Here is a 27021-nt window from a genome sequence, read left to right on the forward strand (position 1 = left end):
TGATGCATTCTGGATTTGAGATCAGAATTTGGAGACCTTTGTTCCATTTTGCTTCTTCTTTGTATCGTCTGTTAGGTGTTTATTGGTTGTGGAAAGGTAATTCAAATGACATTTTCCATCTATTGTTTGTGAACAGGTGATTCATAACTGGACCATTCCTCTACATGGTGAACGAAGTGACCAGATACTGATAACAAAAACATTCGAGATGCTCGGCAGGTATCCTAAACACTGTGTGACACATTTGCAGCACTGTATGTCTTTTTGGAGATTCATTTTAGCATGCGCAAGGAAACTAAGGGGTTCGGTGGCCTTTAGTGGCATGAATTGTTTTGGCTTTCAAATATCAGTGTAATGCAACAGCTTCTTTAAATGGTGACATGGTGATTCACTTTGGAGACATTTTGGATGGAGACTGATTTAACAGAACAGATACAATTAACCAGCATTGCATCAGCTGCCAGATTTCAACACCAGAAACATCACATCATTTCCCTGTATCAATATTGCTGCGGTCAATCAGATTCTAAATTATATTCCAATTTAAGTAAAGTCTGTTTCATCTAAAAACACATTCATGGTACAGATGGATGTATAAATGAAAATCCAGATAAAGCATTCAGATAATTCCTGCTGTTTCCCTTCCCACCAGCGGGCCGGTCGTCGTCAGTGTTCAGGCCTTCCTGCAGGATAACGAGGTGGTGCCGCTCTCCATGACCCACCAGTCGCTGTTTGTCAACGTGGAGACGCAGGTGGCCATCGCTGGAATCATCCTGACTGGGGTTTACGTTCTCATCATCTTTGAGGTAAACGGACAATAATGCTCATCCTCTCTTTGGATACGGATCAAGTTCATTTGCAGTCCGTGCTGCAGTGTTGGAAAGGTGTAACACATACTACAGCTGTCAAAAAAATCCATTTCACACACACAGATATACTTTGTGCAGCTCCTGTGTTCATGTGTGCAAGAATTTCTCTAACAGTGAACAAATATCAACACTCCATGATGACACTTTATAATCACAATCTGTAATAAATGGTGAATTAATTATTATTTCATATTTATTGATGAGCAATTAATGTGCATTTTTCATTGTCATTTGTCATTTTATATATTTTCTTTTATTTTACTATTATTTTATATTAGTATTTTGCTTTCTTAGCTGATAGCCTTTTGACATTTTCAGTGGTCATCAGTTGCAATTAGTGTTTAAAAACTACTTGTTAACTAACCCTTTACTAAGCATTTTAAACATCAGATCAATCAAATCATTTTTTAATCATTTACGAATCATTAACTAAGTATTTAAAAGAGAATAACAAATGATTAACACATTGTTACCTAAGGCAATGAAAAATGATTGATTTCATTTCTTAACTGTTATAATACAATGTATAAATGATGAATGTATTAATTAATGTCATTAATTAGTGATTAAATAATGTGCGTTATGTAATTTTCTATTAATTAGTAAACAATATAGGAAATGAACTAACCATCAATTAGTTAGGCTACTTAACCATTTGATTATAATTAATGAATATTAATGATTAATTCACCATGTGTTAGTTATCATTATTATGAAGTGTTACCCACTCCATATAGTAGAAGCTTATTTTGAGCAGGCTTGTTTGTCCCCCAGTTATACACCTGCAATTTTAGCACATTTGCAGCGAGTGTGTTTGGTTTTAATTAGACGGACTAATCTCCCTGAGCATGACAAGGTGCGAACTCGCTAAGCTGTGCTGGCAGGGCCAATTTCATGATGGGGCAGTCAACACCAGGCCATGAGAGATGACAGTTACGCACAGTTACGCTCTGCTCAGACTCTCGTGTGTCGTCTCTGTTCCTGGCAGCTCCGCACGTTCAAACCCTCTACTTAATTGAAAGGGCAGGGAATCTCTCCAAAGTAGAAGAGCATACACTGCATGGCTATTCAGACACGGCCCAACAAAAAAAAAGGCGAACAATCTGCTCGTCCCGCCCTCAGATGTCATCCAACTTCACTTCTGTCAGGTCTCCACTTGTCAAAGTCCAACATCCTCTGCAGAGACTTTTTCTCTCCATTAAATAGACACAAGCTATTTGATGAGTGAGCGCCTTCTCTCACATTTAGGATCTTGTGATATTCTGTGTGTCCACAGACAAAATGATGAAAATAAATGACAAAGGGGGCAGTCAGACTATTGGTAATTGCACACACATTTCTTATTTTTGATGGACATTTTATTGCAGTGTTCTTACTGAGTTCTAAGGTCCAATGACTATCACAGGAAATTGCAACATTTTTTTCCTTTCTGTATTCTTGACAAAGCCAAAGAAAGAAAGGGAAGGTGGCTTTGTTCTCCTTTATCCATTATCTAGAGAGATGTAATCTGGCACAAAGTACTTTCTGAAAGTCTGTAGTGTCTGTGTCATTACTCATCGTGAATGACAAGACCCAGTTTGGCGTTGAACAATACAGCGAGGTCAATATGCATTCAAGTACTTTAAAGACAGTGATTGTCATTCTCATCAAACGGCATTACTGTATAACTGACAACAGAGTGAACATACTGAAAATCTAACAATGCTTTTACCGTAAAAAAAAAATGGCCTAAATGAAGTAGAATTTGTTGGATTTTTCTCTGTTTCTTACATTTTTACTAAAGGCTCAGAGGAACGTGAAATAGAGTAAACATGAACTCCTCTTTATTAGCCCGACAATCTGACTGTGAGATTCATGACTTTGATTAATCCTTGTTAGTTGATTAATCCTTGTAGTTTGCTTGCTGTGATTGGAGATCGGCCGCCTCCAGGTCCTGTACTCTTGGACCGGTGCCATTAATCAACGTTATTTTATAGTATTGTCAGAAGTTAATTATTTGCGGGATAGGAGAGTTTCTGTGTGGCCTTGGATACTTGTCTTTGATCAAATTAAAATAAAAAAAAAAACTTCATGGGCAAGAATTGAGGGCAAAGCAGTAATTATTCATAGAACTTAAGAGTTACCCATACTTTTCCACCTAGCCTCTCGTTCTCGGTCGAGGCGAAGGCCATAGATCCCAATCACAGCCTCCTCACCAGGAGCAGCCTCAGCACTCGCCAATATACATAAGGTGACCTACTTTTCCTGGAATTTATTGCGATGAAATGAAGATGTCAGAGGAGCAGCGGGGCTTTGCCGCCTGATAACATACAGCCACGCTTATCATAGGCCTCAATTTTTAATAATGGATGCATCATACATGACTGTGGTGGGAGAGCCTGGTGGATCAGAGTGGCTCTTAAGAGCATCATGAAATTGTCTGTAATATCCTTGACATTCTGCTTTTCGGGATATCTCACACAGAGGAAAATGGGAGATGCTTCTACCATAGATCTCACTGTCCACTGTCTCACCAAGCTTATTTTTGGCTCATCTTTCCTATTAATACCACTGTAAACCACATGTTGTTTACTAATTATGTCTTGCAAACACTTGACTTTCAGAATATTTAGGTTAATGTAACTGAAAATGTCTCTTTGAATTCCCATTGGTAAGACCAGAAGCAGAAGGTCTGAGGTGTTTAACGTTACTTTGACCGAATCTCCCACTGGAAGCGGCCTCTGCTCCCATCTGACTTCTGTCTAATCAGGGAGTTCCCATTCAATCTGCTGCATCAACATCAGTCTGTCAAGCCAGTTCACTACTAGGCATCACTTTCCTTTGCAGCCGCTTTTGTCAGTCGGCTGTGGCCTCTACAGAAAATCAGGGGTTTTTGCTGGAATTACAAGACTTAGTGTTTCTGTTCTTGTCTGCAGTCCTTGCTGCTTTAGACATAGTGATCATTAAAAAACCCAAAACAATAATCTTTTAACTGCAACTTCCCTCAGACAGCATGAAGGCAACCACAACAGTTCACACCTAATTAGGGCAACTTGCACTTAGTAGCCCTCAACTTTTGATGAAGGTGGAGGATGAATGTTAAAATGGAGAATATTTGCCTGAAGTGCTTATGTGCAGTTTTGAAAATGTTCGAAGATGCATGTGTGTGTGTATGTGTGTGTGTTTGTGAGAGAGAGAGGAAGTTAGAGAGACACAGTGGGAGATAGAGAGAACCACTGACTGAGGGAGAAATGTAATTAAGTATGACTGTCATTATATTAAATATTTCTGATATCTAATATTTATTATCTTTAATTCAGAGGCATTAACTTCCTTTTGTCTTTTGACTTTTCAGATTGTGCACCGCACTCTAGCTGCCATGTTGGGGTCTTTGGCGGCTTTAGCTGCTCTTGCTGTCATTGGTGATGTAAGACTCTTTTCCTTTTACATTCTAGTGAGCTGCAAAACACCGGTGTGTGTAAAATTTGGTCCTCCAAGTACCAGAGTGCCTTCTGCCACCGGGCACTCATGTCTGTAAACTCGAAGCACTATTAGACTTCCTGTTGTTCATCCTTTCAGGGTGTTTATCCTGCACTCTGGGCCAGGGAGGAGATATAGTGTTCAAAACTAGTGAATGGCATCAAGAAAACTGAACTAAATTTGCAAGCAAGCCAGCTGACACTCCAGACCCCAGCCAGCCTTTATATACAGGCTTTCTTCCCTTCAACACAGATCTCATGTCAGAGCTGTTTGTAAATCCCTCTGATATTTTCTGCTCAGCCCCATTGGTTTTTGGACTACCATCTTTTGTAAATGGAGGTTCAAATTGCATTCACAGACACAACCTACTGTATATATTTTAGATGTTGCAGAGTAGCTCTCAGCCAGAGAAAAATGGACAAGAGTGATCCCCCCCTCCCATGTGCTGTAATAGCCACTACTAATGCAACAAGCTTTGGATGGAAAATCAATAACACGTACCACCAGCTAGATGAATTAAAGCAACCTTGTGTTGAAACTATGTTGTTGAAAAAGAAAATATGAAAGAAGAAAAACAATATTTGTCTTTCGTTCCTACAGCTGTCTGTTTCATTTCTTCCAGCAACATCTAATTTTTGTTTGTCTCTCCCACAGCGACCCAGTCTGGTGACTGTGGTGGAGTGGATCGACTACGAGACTCTGGCTCTTCTGTTCGGCATGGTGAGACAAACTCAGATGTAGATCAAATGTTCATACTTAAAAAAATCTCCTTTGAAATAGTCTGGTTCGTAAGATCTTACGCAGAAAAATCTTCATTTAATGATACTGCTATTTACATTCTAATACAATCAGCACTCTGACATCCTCTGTCTATCTGCTCTATACACTTTCCATCAGCCTTCAGAACTACTGCCACTGCATTCTGTTTCTATGGAGGCAAGTCTTTAGTGATCTTGACGATTTCAAAGCTTGTCTCCATGGAAACAAACACGTCCAATCAAGTCCAGTATAAAATTAAAGAGTACGTCTGAAAAGTTACTATGAAAGAAAAAAAAAATGGCTGAACTGAAGCTTGGAATGAAATATTCAAGTTCATTTTGGTCCATTTGAGAGCGGCACATTATAACTGTACAGCATGTTACATCTGTGATGAAATATCCATCACTAATCATCAGAGCTGGGTCAAATGTATTTGCAAATACTTCTTCTTGTTTTGAAGCGTTCATTTTACCCTGCTTAAAGGGACAGATGGGTGGAGTTTGTCACATCTAATGATATTTAGCACCAGCCTGAATTAATCCAGTCAGAGAAGGTTGTCTGAAAGCTACAAAAAATAATGTTCTGTGAATGATAACTTACCTACCCCAAAACCAGAAACCAGAACCAAATACATTTTTACAGGCAAACCCCACCCACCTGTTACTTCATGTTGACTGAAACAAACTTTGTGAAGTATTTCAGATAATTATTTGACCCAGGTCTGCTTATCATTCACATAAAAGATGTTACAACTGGATCAATAATGCCTAGATTTCATAATGATGCATGGCCACAAATTGTAGATCCTTAGACAACTTCCACTGTCAACACACTTATGTATCTTCACCATGTGCCATAGTGATCCAGAAATTCCTGCCATTGAAAATCTAATCTCATTCTGCTACATACTGCGTAGTGAGATCAAATGCTGTTGGATCATAAAACTTTCCAAACATAAATGCAATACATGCAAATACATTTTTAAAGATATATGTATATACTATATATATGGTATGATGACATTAAACTATTTATATATTATATACATTTGTTTTCATATTACTTTCTGCAACAGCACATTGTCTCAGAAAGTGGAGGCAGCTTGGAAATGTCACCATCCTTTGGCAGACCTCTTTAAAAACTGTTATTTTACAGACTGCCATGTCCTACTTTGCGCTCATTCAGCTGTGTTGTCATCATGGCCAACACATTGATTGTTGTAATGTTAGTGTCAGAGAAAAGGAACATGATAGAACACTGAAAGTTGATCTCATTGGACAGATCTTTGTGAAAACAAGCACCTTCTTGTGTCTTGACAGTTAAACTATTCTTTATGTAATCTTACCTCTCTGTCAGTATCAAGCACGTGGATTTATGGCAGTGCAAGTTCAGGTTTACTGTTGGCTGTACCAAAATTTTGTGCATAGAAGAGAATATAGTAATTTTTGAAGTATTATCTTGTTAGATAATGAGATTTAGGTTTTACAAATGTGTTCCTCCGTTTCTTGCAGATGGTACTGGTGGCCATATTTTCGGAGACTGGGTTCTTTGACTATTGTGCTGTGAAGGTGAGTTGGCTACACTGAAATGACCAAAAATCAGCTGCAAAATCGGTTGAATCAATGGGATGGAGTATACCGTTTGCATGTTAACTTTTTACCATTCACCCGAGTGACGTGCCATTTTAGTTTAGTTTTCCAAGTCTCTATGAAAATAGCCACCAACTGTTTCAGTGTTCTTGGCATTTTAGAATTGCCTGGGAAACTGCAGTCTTTGAGCTGTTTCTGAAATTACCACTGACATTAGCCAAGCCTACAGTTTTTTTATTGTGGCTTATCTTACTTGACCAAGATTCAGGAAGGCCTTTGCAGTGTAAGATAACCTAACAACTTGTGATGCCTCCCTTTGCATCCTGACCCAGAAATACACTGGTATAAAACACTGCCAACAGTGACATTTCAGTTTTGTTTTCATGCTCAAGTTCAGAAAAACTAGGTCTATGCTGTCTTTTGAAATGAGCTGAATTTGTTTAGCATTTCTTGCTTTGAGAAGCTGTTTTTAAACCTGACAGTACCCAGCACCGACTAATAGACATGACCTGTAATGAAGTTATTTATTTATTCATTTATGGTTGCATATTCAGACCCTAATGAGAATGTAAAATTAATTTTGGTGACGCTGTTTTCTCTGGTTGCTTTAAAATTCGCATCTATCCTACAAAATGAAAAAGGAATACATGTTCTCAAATTAGTCTCAAATTATTCTGCAACCAGAAGATAGGAACACTCTCAACCTCTCTATGCAAGGTCAAGGTTTCCTACCAAAAACAAAACCAGGATGCTCAAGTATAATCCTGAATGTTCTCAATGGATGGTGGAGGAGGGCGAGTGCCTTTGTCCTTCAGGTACAGTAGGTAGCGCTCAGACCTGGGGAACAGAGGGATCATGCAGGCTCATGAATTTTAAGTGGGTGTTGGACAAGGGCAGGCACTCCAAATTAAAATACCATCTCAGAGAACAGCTTAGCAGCTCTGACACATTGTGCTATTACATACAAAAGGTGGCCACCCTGAGCCACTCCCGTGGGCTTAACGTTGGTACCGGCGCTTAAGGCTTAAGGAAGATAGTGTTTGTGAGTGTGTGAGAGTGTGTGTGTGTGTGTGTGTGTGTAATTCTCTGTTGAGTGGCTATTCCACTTGCCCTTGAAGGTGCAGGACCTGTCTGCTCAGAGCAGTTTTAAATCAGAGTATAGTGCCACTCCTGGTGCAAAGATCATCCCACTACTTACTTTGTACCTGTTTATTTCATTAGTTTGGAGACATTTTCACCTGCAATTTGATTTGCTGAACACATGATGACATTATGAAATAGTGCGTATTAAACATGTAGTGAATGCATTTAAAGCACTAAATGGTTTGTTTAAAGTTGTACGGTTTGTAAAGACTGTAGCAAAATCAACCTGCCGTGTGTTTCAGGAAGCAGGATTTAGGTAGATAACCAGCTGGGTTGAGCTTGATCTCGAGTGAATTCAGATTTTTTTGCCTCTACAATGTGAGCTCAAAGCTGGGCTGGCTCAAAAACGATAACAGCAACATACTGTATATCCTCCATAGCCAAGCTGCTCCATGGCAGTTTAGTTCCCCTCCAGTCTGACACAGAAGCTGCACCAACCCAACAAATAGGCTTACCGTGTTTACAGCTGAGGTTTGATCGCACCTTTGAAGCATTATGCATTTATCAAATACAGTAAGCCATTTGTAATAAATCAATTAAGTTCATGTATTAACATGTTATTTGAAGTGAGCAAGTAACTGACATTATTACATTTCCTAGTAATGCTTAAATCATTTGTGACAAAGAATTTGCAACAATGTTTAGCCTACTGTGTCTAGTGAAAGCTGCAAGAGCGATCAATAATTTTATAAACAGCACAGCACTGCTGTATTTCTAATAAATCTTTTTAATATCAGTGAAATCATTTTATATATCACTGTAATTTTGGTTGGAATGAAAAGGTTGCTCTGTCTCAACCTCAGAATCCTCCTTTTGATGTTCAAGATCCAGCAGTTGCTGTTTCTCTTAAGAAGTTATAACTTTAACCACTGGATTTACAGTCATGATTTTCTATTCTTTAAGAAATTGATTCTGTATAAAGTGATTTTCTTCTCCGTAGATAAACTGCATCGGTATTCTGTAATGACTAAAAAAGCCTGAACCACATCTCAGAGGCGTTAGAATAAGAGCTCAGCCTCAGCAACACTGCTGAATGATTACTTTGACTCACTTCCCTTTGATCTTAAATCGCTCCCACACTTGGATTGGAAATGAATTGAGACATGCACTTCATGAGATCTTAATTGCCTTTATCATTGACTCATCATGGAGTATTACTTCTCCCTGCAGGCTTACCAGTTATCCAGAGGAAGAGTGTGGCCCATGATCATCATCCTCTGTCTTATTGCGGCCATCCTCTCTGCTTTTCTGGACAATGTGACCACTATGATGCTTTTCACCCCCGTCACCATAAGGTACATACTAACCATTTAAAATGTCGCTGCACATCAGATAGCAGTTATCAGAAAAGCAATATTCAAGGTCCTGAACAATCTTAAAATCTTAGGTATGGTTTCAGAAATACCTGTTACAAAACTTGTCATATAGTATTGTGGTTGAGCACTTACTATTCAAAGAAATCCGGTGTGACAGAACCATTGTTATAGCTTCTGAAGATATTAAAGCCTAAATTCCCTCACCTCCTTAAACATTCATTCTGCCTGGCAATAGCTTATGTAATGTGCTGACAACAGTTTACATTGTGTGATGAGCACAGAGCACAAAACTATCTTTGATTTTAATTAGCGTCCATGTTTGGAAATCAATGTCTAAAATGTTTTTTCTCCAAGATTTTGTATCCAGAAAACATCTGTAATCTATTTAATCTGTAATGCGTCATTTTCCCATAACTGTAAAGGGTTATAGTTACTATTTTATAATAGTCACATCACTCTACAGATCACTGTTCCCTGCAACATGTAATGTGTAACTTCCCATCTCTGTTGAAAATGCTTTCCTTCCTGAAAAAAGCTGAATATGTTCCAGCGCAGTCAAACCCACATTACATCCCTAAAAATAGAACTACTACAGAGAAGCTACAATTTACTGCACTGTAGTCTCTTAGAGATAAACTGTATGCGCTCTGCCCACCGCTGTCTCTTTCTCATTGTTAGTGTCTCTGTTTTCTACCCTTGGACTCTGTCCGTACAGTGAGCCATTATTAAGTTCTCACAATTGTTTTCGCTGCCGGCAGGTCAGAGTACAGATGAAACCTCGACTTCACTCAAATCAGACTCAAATCACGCAATACACAATGCAGATCCTTCCAAAATAGTACTCTAATTTGTTACCAGGCCTACAGGAAGGATAGCCCATGCAACCACAGTGTAAATGGACCAATTCTGGTTATCTTTTTTTTTTTTTTACTATATTTATTTCTCCCACTCGTTGCAATCTAATCAGGACTAAAGGGCTTTTCTGTCTCTCTCTGATTTTGCAGGTTGTGTGAGGTGCTTAATCTAGACCCCAGACATGTCCTGATTGCAGAAGTAATCTTCACCAACATTGGAGGGGCTGCCACAGCTGTCGGAGATCCACCCAATGTGATTATAGTATCAAATCAGGACCTGCGCAAGGAAGTAGGCACTTTCACAGCTCTCTGCCCAAACTTGTAATGATATAACAGATCAGCTTGGTGTAATCTGACACATGAACCAGGCGACAAGTAAAGCACACATAATGCTCTACACGCAAAAAAAGCCCTAAATGGCTGTTTGAACCATACAGAGACATGTACTACAGGGGAATGGCAAAATGAGGAGCACACTAGCATCATGTCTCTCCACAGTGAGGGGGGCTGGTGTCTCTGTACTGGTGTGTGTCTAATGGCATGGAATCAGTCCAAACATACCTAAGGTGTGGAGTCAAATTCTAGTCACGACTATCAACTTCAGCCCATTAGGCATTTGTTTTGTGATGAGAATGGAGATTTCTGGATGGATAATTCCCCTACCAACAAGGCCACAAGTGGTCACCCAGCTGGTTTTTGAAAGCGAGACAATAACGCTAGTTGTATTCCAGGGGCTTCTTAATAAGCACAAAGGTTCTCGGATGAGCGTTGTTGGGAGAAACAGTGACTGAGGCGGCTTTGTCCGCCACGATCATAAAGACGAATGACCGAGACGATCGCTCAAGATTGTTAGCAGTGATTAGCGCTGACCTTGCCCTCTAGGAGGTGAGTGGATCCGGACTAGAAACAGTAATCCACGTTGTTACAGAGCCACCATCACTGACTAGAAACACTTCATGCCGGTGTTTCTTTTATTTTGACCCTAACCCCAACCTGAATATAATGAAATTCATAATGTGACTAGACTAGCGGCTTTGACAGCATGGTTGTTAAGCACCTTTCTGCTCTATTCATATGTGTGTAGGTATAAACAAACTCGTGTTATGACAAGGCCTTTGGTTCATTCTGAAAAGCGTCACTTCAGCGTCACTTCAGCGTCACTTCAGCGTCACTTCAGTTACTTTAATAAATAGACATGGTGCGGCTGACAGTAATTATGCCAAACAAACCCTTCTGCGACAGACTGGAGCTGTATTACTATTTCAGCATACCAGCAAACAAAAATACATGACATGGCACGGATTTCTAAATCTCTACAAATGGCAGGAAGGAGAAATAGCAAGGTGTGTTATAACCTTAAGACTGAGTAGACTTGAGACTGTGTAGCACCAGGCTCCATATATCTTGACAGGATCAACTGAGATCTCCCCAGGTGCTTGGTTGCAGAGATCTAGGGAAGTTGCCACATTAACTTTGTCTAAATCCAACTCTTGATTTATTAACTGTCACTAGATGTTGTAAGAAATCTACATATGTGTGTTGGCACTTGGAGATGCACTCAAATCTCTCTCTCCCTGGAGGTTGCTGCTGTTATTTTCTGTCTGGTTCATGAAATACAGAGGGTTTTTTTATCTCTGTGCTTGAGGTTCTGTTCCCTTTATTAGAACATTAGTTTGGGCACACATCCAATAGCGTTGTAAATCACCTACTATCAGCGGATGTACTGGATTGTAGCTGCGGAGGAATTCTTTCACGGGGTCCTCTGCAGGTCAAGGCTTTTGTTTTGTTACCTGCTGGGCGATTTCTATTGACCATTTTAGTCGCTGCGTGTTGGAGCGTCATGCGCTCACCGTATCTTGAAGGTGAGAGTTTGCAGAAAACAGCATGTGTTCCTGCAGACATTCTCTGTTCAAAAACACATCTTACTGAGAGAAACTGAAGCCTTCATATTCCCCATATAACAAATGACATTTATGATCTAATATAACATTTAGAGTGACTGACATGAGCTTTGCATATATGTTATGGGGCGATTTAATCATCTGTGTTTGCTGGGTTGTATATGTGTTATCTCAGTTCAGCACAATCTGTCCATGTGTTTACACACTCATGGCCCTTATTTACGTTGATGTACAGGTGATGAATGGAGATGTAATGGCAGTGTTGCGAGACCAATTTATAGTTTTGCTGCTGCCATCATAAATCATGGGAATTAAAATTGTCAAAACACTGGAAACAGTGCCCCCCTCTCTATTTCAAAGCACCTGTCCAATACGTTACATACTGTCTTCTTACATTCACATTTTTATCAGAATTCGACATGTAATATGTACCTCCTCATTTAAAGTATTACCTTTGCAGCATATTTAACATACATTTAATTGTGCTATAGCCTGTGAATTGTGCTTTATACAGTAATTACAGGCAACATAGCAGCGCTGAGAATTCCCATCCTCCAGCACATTTAATCATGTCTGACGCCTACGTGGACTAATCCCTTCCGAGCATTTCTGCTTCCCGCAACATCTCCACCTGCACCTTGACACCATCTCATATTGGCGTGGTGCTGCTCCTCTGTGATTGGCATGCCGGGGATCTTTTGCTTTGGGATAAGGGTCTCTGTGATTAAAGTCGTGGAGAGAGACATGAAACGTTGTCAGTCCTGATGCAATGATGTGGGAAACGGTGCAACTCGAACCACACCTCCAGCTCTTCTCTCGTGGCGTGACGTATGCAAAACTCCCTTCATCTTGGCCTCTATGACAACGTACAGTATGTCTTTGTGCCACAAACGCCACCAAGTCCCGTTGCTGTGCAACTTCAAACTAACCTGGATCAAATGATAGTGACAAAGCACTTCTTAGTGTAATTGACAGTAGATTGGGACTAGAATGAGAATGATTGCACTCTTACATTATTTCCTTACATTACTTAGATTATTTTCCCATCACCCCATGGTATTTTGGAAACCCATTTAGAAAGCAACCCGTCCCCTTGAACGACTATATCACAGCTTTTGACAATAAATGATGGCAATACAGCAGTAAGAGCATTTTGTTGAGTTAATCAGATCGGTCTTTGTCAGTGAAAGGGCAAATCGTTTCTAGGCTCTTCTCATAACCTTCACTCTACTTATGATCAGCGAGGCATAATGCTACATCACTAGAAGACGTGACATTTTCCCAACTGCTGGATGTGGCATCTGTGCACTATGTGTGACATTTCAGCCTCTCTGTGGGCGCAGCGGTATGTGGGCTCCTCCATTATAGCTGCCGCCGTATACCAGTCACCCACGGCCCACTGTCCAGTTTGTCTTGGCTCGGTTTCCCAGGTGACGGAGCAGCAGGGACACCGGAGTGCGCTCATTCAGCTTTGTCCGGCCTCTGATAAGGACAGCTTGTGTGTGTATGCATGGGCGTGTTTGCCTGTTTGTTTGTTTGCTTGCTTGCTTGCTTGTGTCGAGGGGATTTCGGAGGGTGTGTGTGTGTGTGTGTGTGTGTGTGTATGTGTGTGGGTGGGGGGGATCCAGAGATAGAAAGAGTGGCACAGCTGTGGAGTGTGTGTTTAGGTGATTCTGCCCCTCGTCAGAGTGTCCTTGTATTTGATTTGTTACAGAGCAAGGTAGCATGCGGCATACAAAATCTCCGACTCCTTTTAGTATCATTTTATTAAGCGAGTCTGGTGGTTTTCCTTGCCAAATGGATATCCTCCAACCAGTCAGAAGAGGCGACGCCATGGAGTCTGAAATGTGGACGCACCAGGGTCACAGTTGAAGAACATTACATCACGACAAGATAGACATATTTTAGATTCCTTAGTTTTTAGGTTTGCTGTCTTGTTTACTAGAACTAACCATGGGGCTTAAAAAAAAACGATGAAAGTACAGCAGCAGCCAGAATATATTTTTACACAGATCTGTTGGGTTGAGATAGAAATTTTTTGAGATAGAGAGAAAGGTGCTGAGGTTTGGTGTTTTGTTTACAAGAACTAAACATGGGGTTCAACCAAAAACCATGAGAGTTTGCATCTAGCATCAACCCAGCATGGCTGCCTTAAGGGCCACAGCAGACTGAGAGAACATGCCTCTTTGGAGGAGGACTCTGAGTTGTACTACATGGGTGAGGCAATGAGGTTATATGGTGATGAAATTAGGCTGTGTAGAATCCCAGGGAACCTTTGCACTGAATCTACCACATAATTGATGATATGCTTGAAGGATTTGGTCTGTTGCACACCTCCCACGGCAGTTACTGAGCTGCTACTAAAGGCAGGGAGTATTGACGGTGTTGGGGGTTTATTCTGCAAATTCGTGCAAGAATACAAGTTCAGATAATGTGCTTCATTGTAAGTCAACAGTGGAACATATTTCAGTTCTTTCAGCTCACGTTCTGTGAGTATATCTTATTTTAAACTCAGAGATTGCAGTATATTCTCTGTTGAAGATTTTTCTTTTTCTTTTTACATCTTGGTAGCATAGTCTGTTGTATATTTAATTTAATCATCCCTCCTCCCCCCTTATTTTGATTGAAATTGAAATGCCATATCCTGTAGAGGTCACTGTTATCCAGTTTTATTGCTGCGTCTAGCTTCATACTTGTACAATGACAGTGTGAATCACTCACAGCGCACAATCGGGCATTGTAATGTGCATCTTAAAGGTTTTATTTGTTTACAAATGGCACGTGGGTGTAGATGATATCATACAGGGACATATGCACATTTTCAGCCATGCTGCTGATATGATGGTGCTGTGTTTAAGGATTTGCACTCTGATCTTTGAGGACAGCCCCAGCCAGGAGCAGCTATTTCTTTCTCATGCAGGAAGTAAGATGTGGTCCATGCCAAACTGGAGCTTGGTGGAGCTGAAAAAAAACCCTTAAGGATGCAATTATCGCCACCCCGTTGAGCTGCATGATCAAATTCCTACCTTCATTTCCTAGCGTCATTTCCCCAGGCCACTTATATATCTAAACTTTTATCGCTCATAGTGCCACTTAATGCTACAGTGTACAACTCAGCACCACTATTCTTAGCCAAACTGACACAACAGTGATTATTTGAGCTACATATGAGAGGTTAAATGCACCTGCGTCCATTAGTTCTTTTCAAGATATATGGCTGGGTTGTTTTACTGCTCACACCTCAAACTAGATGCTTTCCCATAAAACCACAAGCCTTGTCTCAACACTTTATATTCCTTCATGAAACCCTTTTTTCTAATCTCTATACACAAATGGTTACATCTGAAGGGGATCTTTGCAAGTGAAGTTTTTTTATTTTTAAGGCTTGTATTTAGCGATAACACATTATTATTCTGTGTCTTGCAGGGGATCGATTTTGCTGGTTTTACAGGATACATGTTCCTTGGAATATGCCTCGTCCTCTTGACCTCATTTCCTTTCCTACGGATGCTCTACTGGAACAAAAAGCTGTACAACAAAGAGTCCATTGAAATCGTCGGTGAGTGACAGCCTTGTCAGGAATGAATACACGCACTGTAAAATGAAGAAGCCACTTTAACAAACTCCAGCCATTTGTGGTATTTACTTAACAGTATTTATCTCATTTATCCATTCAGTACTCTACTGCTGCTGCAATTTCCACTGAGCAGCTGAATAACTTCCTTTACTACTACTACTGCTACTACTACTATTTCTATAGTATTACTACTTTTGAGATACGATGCATCCAGCAGGAAATGCTTTAAGAATCCAGTGAGAATTTTTCTTATTTCAGAACCAAATTAAGACTTTTAGAGTCCAATTGATGGGATCGTTAATAGTCTTATAGGACAAATCCGATATAAGTCAATCAGGATATTTTGAATCCTATATGAGTCAGATAGAAAGCCTTATAGATAGTGGGATTATCCTGTCTTGTCTTTTGTTCATCTCTCTTTCTCCAACCTGATTTCTCTCTGAAAGGTGATTTTGAGAGGCACAATCTAGTATCATTTATCAGACTTTTCTATTATTTTCTATTATATTAACCCCCTAAGAGCATCTGCACACATATACACAGCTACTCACCTCCTTGCGGGATGCAGTGACCTCAGAGAAACATAATTAACTCGGCATTACGCTCTCAGCCCTCTAACTCGCCCATGTGATGTACAGTGTCTGCTTTGGAAGCTTTCCCCCCTCCATCTGAGGTAATTTCCACAATATTCACTCACATCATCCTCATCAGATGACCCTGTCATCTCAGATATAACAGCGTTGCATTACGGTGTGTCAGTTGATAAGGGGGAAAGTGATCTCTCAGTGGTCACTGCGTAATACAAAGCCCTGCAGCAGGTTCTGTCTGCTTTATAATCACAGATGGGATTTTAATGTTTTTAGGTTTTTAGGTTTATAACTATGTTTGTAAAGACACCGGATTGTTGTTGTGAGGCTGTTGTCATAGTAGAAGACTTGATAACAATGTCAGCATCCAGGTTTTGAGTCCCATTGGGGCCACCTATAATGAAAATGTCCATATAGCGAGAGAGTCCAGTGAAGTTTATATTGGCAAAGGGAAAATGTGTTTTTACATGTGGCGTATACAGTGATGGGTAGAAAGACATTGAAGTGTGAAGGAGCTTATTTTAAATTTTAAGCAGGATTTCAGTTAGTTTCAGTTAGGTTTAAAGCAGTTTTTTTTAATTCATCAGATAATTTTATTTCATTTCATTTTTTGATGGTCATGGCTAAGCAGAATGAATCTGATGTACTATATATATATATAAATGCATTATTTATTCATACATTTTCAGTTCCATCTGTTATTTTTCCAAACCTAGTTTAAAAAACAAAACAAAAAACGTAGTAAAAATTAGTTTTAGTGAAGTATAATAACCTTGTTACTCGTGGCTGTAGGCTAAGTCCAACATCATTTCCTGGGTTGGAACACTTTCACTTTTCACCTCTTTCTCCAGCTTCGCTCCCTTGAGAGTCTGGTGACTCACCCAGTGTCCCAGACACCACATGGCTCATCTCAGAAAGCCACTTAACATCCCCTCTGTTCTGATACGCTCAGCTGTTGGCTTTGACAAGTTGGCAATGAGAAGCAGCTTCACTCCTCTGGACAGTGGTTTGGGTGCAGCACAACACTCCCATCTTGGTTTCAATGTTACTGCAGTCCGAAACCTTCCACTTGTGGTTTGTTCTGATTGGCTGTTTTTAATAAGTATGTTATGAACTATTTAACTCATGTGGTACACAGCTCGTTTTCCTTAATCATCCATCAACAGAAGACAAAATCTGTTAATTATACCACCTCCAGAAGACTCAGTATGTTGTCCAGGAGTCGGATTAGATCATTTTTAATAAGCAGCAAAGCCACATAGTCTGTTTAGTTTTGATAGTAACTGTGTCCTCCATGCTAGGATCCATGTGGTGCAACTAAAGATCTTTGCATTTGAGACCTCCAACTTATAGATAATGGCCAAACAAATAAACCAGGGATTTTTCCACAAAATTGATTGCAATTCTCCCAGAGGGACAAAGTAACCTCTTATCAGTGTTTACCTGCACCGCTGCCGTGCCTTTATCCCCTCTGTGAGAGAACCTCAGCAAGAGATCCTAACCACAGAGAAGACCCCACTCCTGAGCCGCCACCACAGCAACACCTCCCATTTAAGAAGGGAAGAAGGCCAACTGTTTGTTGCATTGTCAAAGTGCGGCCCGGGCAGATTGAAGAAAGCCACTGCTGAGCGCTGCGGTGACCGTTCAATGCAGAGCTGATAGTGCATCTATAAATCCCTCCCTGCAGAGGTTAGGCTTCTCACACCAGCCTCCGCTTGTCCTGGCCGGGAGAGCGAGCGGCTAAATCAGCTCAAGGCCCCTGCTACGATTGGTAATTGTGTAGATTCGCTTACAGGAATGTTTTTTTCCTGTGCCAATTAGATCGTATTAAGGTCACCTAGCAACCCTCCTGACAGCGGATGGCACCTACTGATATCTACACGGGCGTTCGGCTCCTTCCGGCTGTATCTCTGCTTCAACATTGGCTTCTCCAGAGCTGGTCAATGTGCCCCATCGCCTGGCTGCATTAGTCCCTCGATGGGGGCTCACAACATATTGACTGAAAACAACCTAATACCTTCTTAGTTGGCTTTGGCTCTTGGAGCTATTTCCAACAAACCCACAACATATTACGCGCTACTTTGTCAGTGTGTTGCCTGTGTAGTTCATCTGTCAGTCATGCGCTGAACAGGTGGCCTTCCCTCTTGGTCTGTGTTTCCTGCTCCAGAGCTCAAGCATGAGATCCTGGTTTGGAGACAGACAGCCCAGCGCATTAACCCCGCCAGCCGAGAGGAGACAGCTGTGAAATGCCTCCTGATGCAAAAAGTGCTCAATCTAGAGAGTCTGCTCCGCAAGATGATGAAAACTTTCCAAAGGTAAAAAAAAAAAAAAGAATCAAGACTTGCATATACAACCGGTCATGAAAACGATCCTTATTAATTGCTGTTTATATTCTTACACGTATGATGAAGACCACATTAGAGGTGCATGTTGTGTGAAACGAGACAAAGCATTCAGTGTTCATCACGATGTTGTATATGACCTTTGGTTTGATCCTGAAGGCATTGTGTAAGGGAAACTCATCAATAAGCAAGACATCTTAATTGAAACAGAAATTAATTTGCTGATGCATGTAAGTGTTATGTATGTTTGTTAATGCGTGTAATTAAATGATGGACTTTCAGAGAATATGAAATTAAAATCCTTGATATTCTGTTTGACAGGCAGATTTCTCAAGAGGATAAGAACTGGGAGCAAAACATTCAGGAACTGCAAAAAAAGGTAACCTGAATGGCAATAGGTTTTCATACTTCACCTCTAATAGATGTATCCCCCTACCCACTGATGAACTCAATTGTATGATGTAATTCTCTTTTTTCTTCATTTTTCTCGTCCACAGCACAGAATAACTGACAAAGTCCTCTTGGTGAAGTGTGTATCCGTCCTCAGTGTGGTGATCTTCATGTTCTTTCTCAACTCCTTTGTTCCCAGCATTCATCTTGATCTCGGTAAGCACAGCAGCATCTCATTAGAGCAGGAAAGCCTTAATGATTAAGAATCATTGCATTGTTTTTACAGGCCCCACTGGGTAGTTATAGGTTCTGTCGTGTAATTATAAAACACAACTTCCTCTGTCCTTGCATTTGAAATGAGCCCAAATAATGGGCTGACAAGCAAACGCACCCAACAAATTACATGGATACTGTGCTGCGTTTAGACCCATCAAATCTATTCATGTGCTGTAATTACAAAACTGTGTTGATGAATATTCGTCTGGTAAAGCTGAAGTAGCCACTTTGTTGCATTTCATATTTCGGCTAAAATCATGTGAATGAACAGGTGAAGAAAGCTGCAAATTTTAGGCATTCTGTGTAGGAATCAAGGAGAATATCTGATTACATTGTAGAAAGGTTAAAAGAAAAATACAGCTTTAATAAAGCTGTAATTACTGCAATGATAACCTAATAACTGGTCTAAGAGTCGCTCCAAAGAAAACAGAGCAATCTGCTGCTGTAAAGGATATTGTTTTTTACTGATATCGCCTCTCAGCTGATCTGATACGTCTGTCAGGATCGGAGTGTGTGCCAGATTTTTTATAGCTTGCCTTTTTTGGGTGTGTCAGCGAATCTGGACATTTGGCCGGGGTTGAGGGTTACATCTTGTTTGTCTATCTGATGTTTCTGACTGCGATGTCTCTGATGTGTGCGTCTGGATGGTGGATGACCTGAACAGCATCCCATTAACACTAACACCATCCCCAAATGAAGATGGCTGTCTTCATACACAGCCTCTCATTTCTCCTCTCGCTGCAGCGGCCGCTCATCCACCAAACATGCTCAGTTAATTACAGCCGCTGCTCGGTTTACCTCTTGGTGACATTTATTAAATGGGAATGACCCGCAGCACCATGTTTTCTGTCCCTGTGGAGGGATCGGGGGTCTGTCCAAACACTGCTCTCATTAATGCATGCAGGTCACAGTCAGGGTTGACAACTGCAGCAGGCCCAATCTATTCATTCACACAAGATGTTTTAGAAATGGAGCCTCATTAAAATTTCATTAGGCTCACGCGGTAAGATTTAATTTCAATCTGATTATTGCCCGGTCATTTGATCACTCTAATGTGTTCGTGTCTGTGGTTATGTATGTTACAAGTGTGCTTAAGATGGAATTTTATTGATCCCCGTGGGGAAATTAGGTCATTCCGGCATCAAAAGTAATAAGGGAAAAGGAAATAGAATATAAGCACACAACTAGGAAATAAATACGCAAATAAAATAATCTAAATAATGAAACAAAACAATAAAAGCAATAAAACAGAATAGAAACAATTGTGAGATTATGTAAACACATGTTGCCCACAATTTCACCACATTAAGTAGATGTTAAAAGTGGAAAGTATGGGAGAGAAATGGATTACTAACTTACTAACTTACTACTTTATGGACTTACTTAAAGTTGTTAGAGATGTTGCCAACAGTCTCAATTGCATACTTAAATATGGATCCCTGAATATGAAATGCATGTTGTCTATGTAGGTAGAAGCAGATATGAGTAAATATAAAAGTATGTAGAAACAGATTTGCTATATGTATCGATATATAAAAACTCATAAATTATGTGAATTCACAGCAATATACAAAATGTAAATGTGCATCGTATTCACATTTAAAAAGTCAACAGGAGGCATTTGGTTAAATACATTTTCTAGTTCAGAACTGCCAGCACTACTGTAAACTAAAGCTCATTGGGTTTATGAAAGGTTAAACAAACCTCTGATTTTACAAATCCAGTCTCTCATTCAGTGTCACTGCAGCTCTACACTCCAGATTGTATCACAGATTAGAGTCCTGCTTTGGCCTTTTGATAGAGACTTGTTCATGTTCACAAATCCTGACTTTGCTGTGGGCAGATTTCCCCTTTGAATTGTTCTGAACCTTGAGTCAAACCCTTGGGCGAGGCAAAGGGATAATTGAAACCTGAAAACTAAACTAAAAGCATAAAAGCATCACAGCTTCCCCAACCTTAAGCTTGCTTGTTCTCCTCGACAACAAAATGCTTGGCGGAGCACGAGTCTCTTTATCTTCTGGCCTTGGCCGTGTGCTCAGTTACTTTGCGGCGTGTATTAAAACACCTTAAAGACAAACACACAGGCTTTAGATAAACAACGGCGATGAGACATTTTTCACAGCACATTTCCTGTCTCTGTTGTCTTGTGTATGATAAATGAGTCTATCAGCCTGCTCAGACTTGCCTAAAAGCTCTTTTTAATTGGAGAGCTCTTTAGGTTTGCTGTCTGCTGCTTGCTCTTCTCCCTGCTCAGGAGGCAGCCGCAGGGAATATCAATGCAGGGAGGAAGTCAAAAGTTTCTTGCTATTTTTTGTCCTCACTTATCTGAATGAATAGTAGAACATATGGGGCTGTGGGGTTTTGTTATTTTGTGTTACTTGTATTCATTTTTACTATCTAGTGCACAGCGCAAAGGATGTGAGGGAAGTTTGTCACAATTTATTTATTTTTTGTTATTTCATTGTTCACAAAATGATCTATAGGCCTCCTGTGGCAACACTGAACACACACTTTTACTTTTTCTGGAGAGAGATGTCAAATTCCATAATAAATTAAGGAAGAATGATTTAGGTTTTACAATTGTGAATTTATTTGCATTACATTTCCATTTTCTTACATTTCCATACTTCATCGCCATGAGGAGCCACAGGCAGAGAAACAAAAACAAATCTAGATACAAGAGAGAATTTCTGATTCACCTCAATAATGGATTTATTAGGTCTATAGAGGAAATGGAGCTATGGTCTCTCCATTAAAAGCTTGTCTTTAACGTAGGAACAAAAATGAGTCATGTTAGCCACAAATACCTTCAACGGATATCCACAAGACAGAAATGGCACATTTTTATTCCTATAATGAAGAACAACTGTTAATGGAGAGAGTGTAGCTCTTGTTCTTCTCTTGTTTGAGCTCTCCTCCAAACTCACTGATGAGATATATGATCAGAAACTTCAATAAAACCTCACATCTCATCCCAACACTGAGGTTGGAGAGCTGTGAAATGGACAAAGGAGAATAGTAATTCTGCGACCTCAGAATGTATCTACAGCACGTCTAAGGTCCTTTACCACCAAGCAGAACGCAGAGAAATTTGTAAGAGCTCTTCATCCTTTTAAGTCTCAATTCCACTGATCACTACTGTACGAATGAGGAGGAGATTTGAAGGATGTTTGACAAAACTGGACAGACTTCTACTCTGTACTCTTTTAGAGTAGAGTCAATAACGGAGAACAAATTGCCTAGAAAGAAAAAAAACACCAATGTCCAGCCCAGTTCTCAGAACTCGGGCCGAGACTGAGAGGAAGGTTTTGAACATGTAAACATGCTGTAAAGCTGCACAGCGTCTCAAGTCTCTCTGTCTTTCAGTCTTGGCCCTCTTTTTTTCCTTCTCCTACTGTCTCTCTCTCTCCTATCTTCCCTCTATCACCCTCTTTTTCCCCGTCCTTCCCTAGCTGTTCTTTGCTCACTAATTCCCATCAGTTGTGAAATTATTTCCCCAAGGGCCGTGGCCAAGGCAATTACTAATGCTCACCTGTTTAATCAAATTTTCTCCAAGTGGATGCACACTCTTCCCTCTTTCAAAAACAGACTCTAATTGTAAGTATTGGCGAGCCCGTGCCAACGTTCATCCTCCAGACTAGAATGTGTGTTAAAATGATGATGCTGCGGTGATGAGTGCTTCACCACCTTCATCACCAAATACTGTATCCATCATTTTGCAACAAGTACCTTTTCATGGTATGGTCTGTTTATTCATTTATTGTGAAGGCATGCATTGAACACTCTGATAAAAATGGAATGCTTTGGCTGCTGTGCTCAAGAGAGTCAGTCAGTGTGAGCCTGTTTCTTTTATTCCTATGTACGTGTGCGTGTGTGTGTGTGTGTGTGTGTGTGTGTGTGTGGTCTTGTTTAATTTAAATTGTCAGAGCCTAGATACCATTCTATCTGCACCAAATTCAATCTCACATGTTGATTTTCGGACATTTGCTCGGATCCTACTTGCTCCGTTTGTAGTGTGGGCCATGTTTTTGCCATTTTACAATCATTGATTTACATGGGGCAGTAAAGACACCAAATGGCCTTGCTCATTGGAAGCATACATGTAAGCTCATGCCGTTTGAGCATAGTATCTCACGACTGAATATTAATAGAATAGCAGCAGGTACCAGATGCACAAAGACGCACCGGCAGCATCTGTAACATTTAGAAAAGGTTGCTGTGCTCTTTGAGAGAAGACTTGTGATTGAAGAGAAATTTAAGTGAAGAGAGGACAGATGGAACTCCATTTCACTGAATTAATTAACACTTTTAATTATTTAAAAAGTCTCTTAAGTATCACCATGTGCTGTCTGCTATATTTCTTTTTCATCTACTTTCTTTTCAAGCTGTGAAAAATCGATGCATTGTGCCCGGCGCGCTCGGCGTCTACTGGGCGATGACACGTCAGACTTTTTAATGCAAGTGAGCTTGTTTTTTGTTGCTTTAGAAAGAGATGTCAGACGCAGTTGTTTCCGGTTCTTTCTTTCAGGCTGGATTGCTATCCTGGGGTCGCTGTGGCTGCTGGTGCTGGCTGACATCCAGGACTTTGAGATCATCTTGCACCGAGTGGAGTGGGCCACGTTACTGTTCTTTGCCGGCCTCTTCGTTTTGATGGAGGTATTTCACTCCGGCACTCAGCCAGATGATATGTGTAGTGAATATACTGTAGTTGATGCAGATATCTTTTCAAAAACATCCACTGGCTCCATACACTGAGGTTGCCTCCCTCTGTTGCTGCGGGAGCGTGTTCATCAGGTGGAAGTGAATCTGCTGGGACATTTTGGCTTAGTGGGAATGAAGCCCTTTTTTACAGCTAAAATCCACCTGAACAACAGAATGTCAACATTAGATTTAGCTGTATACCTGGTAGTCTATATAAATAACCCAGCATGGACTGTAAATTTACTTTTCTTGGTGACAAATTGCATAACTGTCTCACTTTTCTTTTCCTCCCTTTCCTTTCTTTTTTTTCTCTTCTGAAAAACCAGAGTTAGATTTTGAAGGCGGCATGATGCCAGCACTCCTGACAATTTTATTTCTTTTTAACCCTTTCTTGCTGCTCTATGCCTTTTCATATTCCTGATGTGACAGACAGCGGCCTGGGCTAAACCATTTTCAGCATAACTCTGCGGTGTTAGATGTCGTGGATATTGTCGTCATGGATATTGATGATGATATATGATAATTTCACTGCAAATTGTATAAAAGGCGTTTCATAGGAGCAAAATTTGATTATATTTACATACTCAATACATTATTTTAGCAAAAATGCATCAACTCATGGTCATTTCTATTCAGACCTGGGATAACTATAGTTTCAGCCAGGCCCGCCTCTGACCAGCACCTTCTCAAGACAAGAGAGGAAAACAAGACCTCTGCTTAGATCTATTGACCGTACATTGGGCAGTGACAGAACTGCAGTCAGTGAGCTTAGAATCTGTAAATTAATTATCTACTATTTCCTCACCAATGAGCCTCCCAGTGAGCGGATGAGAGGAAAGGCGTAATGTCAGCAGAATAACTGCTTTGCAAGCCATTTGTTGTTTCCCTGCTTTAAGTCTTTGTGGTCTAGAGGCGGGTTTGTTCTGACCCCAGCTGAACTATTTGTTGAATGCATGAAACTTTGTACAGTGGTTGCTACTGCAGCTGCCCTCAGAGGGAATGGCCGACAATAATAGTAACAATTTAAGATTTTTCTACTCGATGACTGCTAAATAGAAGCCAAATGACTTTTCTTCTCTTGGTCTAATCCCACTTATAGCTAATTCTCCTCAGAATTATTTTTTTTCACATCAATATTCTCCTCTTCATTTTCCATAGGCTTTAGCCCAGCTGCAGCTTATCGACTATATTGGAGAACAGACAGCACTGCTTATAAAAGTGAGTTTTTTTTTTCTTTGATTTTGATTTTCAACCTTAACAATCATCTCTCAGGAGTCACACAACTGGCATAATTGATAATTGGGCACAGGTGATGTGATATTGCATTTCATGCATATTGACCCATTGTTCTGCAAAGCTCTGAATTCAATTATTTTGTTTACATTTGATTTCTGTCAGGAGTTGATGGGATCTGAGGTAATTTTCATCCAGAGTAGTGTTCTCCACACTGAAGGCGTTGAGCCCGTGCTGCTCTCTCTTAGTGGAGAATTGCACCTGTGATAGATACGTCAGCTTGTGTTTAGACCATGGACCTCTGCATCTCTAATAATCACAGATGACAGGTGGTCTGCCATTCTGGTAACTAACCTGCTCACCGGCCCAAAACATGGATGGACAACATGCTGGGTGTAGGAGTGGCCTCTCTCTCACTGATGCAGCTAGAAGACAAGGACGATGAAGAGGGCTCTAGCAGCTTCATGCTTGGGGAGTCAGAGTCACAATGTGTGTGTGTGTGTGTGTGTATGGCGGAGCTGAGAGGCGATCGAGGGGCTTCCACCTGTGGCCAAGTCACACAGTCAAACAGCCTCGTCCTCTCAGCCTCTCCCCTTCAGCGAGAGGGTCAGGGCCAAAGCGTGAACTTAATTGGTCTGTTTGATTTGAAGCTGTGCCTGGGCAGTGGCGGTGAAAGCAGCAGTGTCACTCTTATTATCTTCCCTCTCAGGCAGTGCCAGAAGACCAGCGCCTGGCCATAGCCATTATCTTGGTGATGTGGGTCTCCGCTCTGGCTTCTTCTCTCATTGACAACATTCCCTTCACTGCCACCATGGTAAGAGGCTTCAGATTTCTGCTCTATCATGCTGGACAACATATAAGTCTGTGCTATATAATATATTCTATTGAATATGTGACAGCACAAACTCACACACAAACTCACACACACACACACACACAAACACAATGAAACTAATTCATATTCAGATGATATGAGGCATTAAAGTCTAAACACTTGTCATAAACCACAGATGGTGAGATGAAAAGATGGTTTAAGAATCCCATAAGGATTACAAAAGAGTTTTAGAAAGTTTTTTTCCTCCTAAAAAGTTTTGTGTCTAAGGAGGACTTTTGTGGAAATGAGAGTTCTGTGAGAGTTCTTGATGGTAAAATATGAAAATGTTAATAAACGTTCTTCTGTTCATTGTTTTTTGAAAGCCTCACAGTCAGAAAAGTTAATTGAATATATGGTAATAATCTGCTCATTTAATCTTCTTACATATACACCTGCTGTTTTCAGACAGTTCATTTACCGCTGTTTTAGTAGTCATCTAGTCATCTAACTTTGACTGTGTGTAGATGCACTTTGACTGTTCAAAACTGCATCTAAAGTCTTCAATGTGTGTGTGTTGTAATTTCATGATGCAAAATAATGCCACTGATGATTTGAATGGCGATAGTGATTTGAATTTGTATGCAAAGGAAGTGGAGCGACCAGCAGTTAAGTCTGATTTGGCATCTGCACCATTCATTGCTTAAAACAATTTTGCTTTTAACAAAACTGACTCAGATAACCAACATAACCAGCATGGAGCGTTTTGAGCAAGACTGAGTGTTTTCTGAATCGATATCAAAGTTAATATTTTACACATGGGTGGTGGAATGATTGTCAATAATATATAATTCATACAGATGAAGAATTAAATCTCTGTTAAGATGCATTATGAAGGTATTTGGAACTATCCAAAATGTAGATTTCAATTCATAATCTCTGCTGAGGTGATGGATTGAACTAAAGTTGCCAGTAGTACAGAGAAAGCCATTGCTAGCTATTGGCAATGGGCAAAAAAACTCAATAACACTAGTAGAATCATTAAAGCCCCCCGTTTTTTTTGCATATGCATATAAATTGATTCCTGAAGAGCAGGGCTTGCAGATGGAAAATAATGTTTAAACTTTTCTCAGATTCCCTCTAAACTGAAAATGCATGTTGAATTTATTTCCCTCCAAAGCCAAAGAACAATAGTGATACTAAGAAAATAACTT

The 27021-nt window shown here is 40.3% G+C and overlaps 1 protein-coding gene across 1 annotated transcript in view; it reads left to right on the forward strand.

Moving 5' to 3' along the window:
* The window catches only part of oca2 (oculocutaneous albinism II), a 48118-nt gene that overhangs the window by 7412 nt on the left and 13685 nt on the right, over window positions 1-27021 (forward strand). Inside the window, exons 8-21 of the mRNA XM_071923476.1 lie at window positions 137-219; window positions 653-806; window positions 4204-4275; window positions 4983-5048; window positions 6599-6655; window positions 8990-9114; window positions 10140-10278; window positions 15317-15449; window positions 18222-18369; window positions 18718-18775; window positions 18894-19002; window positions 23591-23718; window positions 24922-24981; window positions 25706-25810. Of these exons, the coding sequence (XP_071779577.1) occupies window positions 137-219; window positions 653-806; window positions 4204-4275; window positions 4983-5048; window positions 6599-6655; window positions 8990-9114; window positions 10140-10278; window positions 15317-15449; window positions 18222-18369; window positions 18718-18775; window positions 18894-19002; window positions 23591-23718; window positions 24922-24981; window positions 25706-25810 (1437 nt within the window). The remainder of the gene's footprint in view (window positions 1-136; window positions 220-652; window positions 807-4203; window positions 4276-4982; window positions 5049-6598; window positions 6656-8989; window positions 9115-10139; window positions 10279-15316; window positions 15450-18221; window positions 18370-18717; window positions 18776-18893; window positions 19003-23590; window positions 23719-24921; window positions 24982-25705; window positions 25811-27021) is intronic.

Source organism: Centroberyx gerrardi, chromosome 9 (assembly GCF_048128805.1).
Source record: "Centroberyx gerrardi isolate f3 chromosome 9, fCenGer3.hap1.cur.20231027, whole genome shotgun sequence".
In the NCBI taxonomy this organism is placed as follows: domain Eukaryota; kingdom Metazoa; phylum Chordata; class Actinopteri; order Beryciformes; family Berycidae; genus Centroberyx; species Centroberyx gerrardi.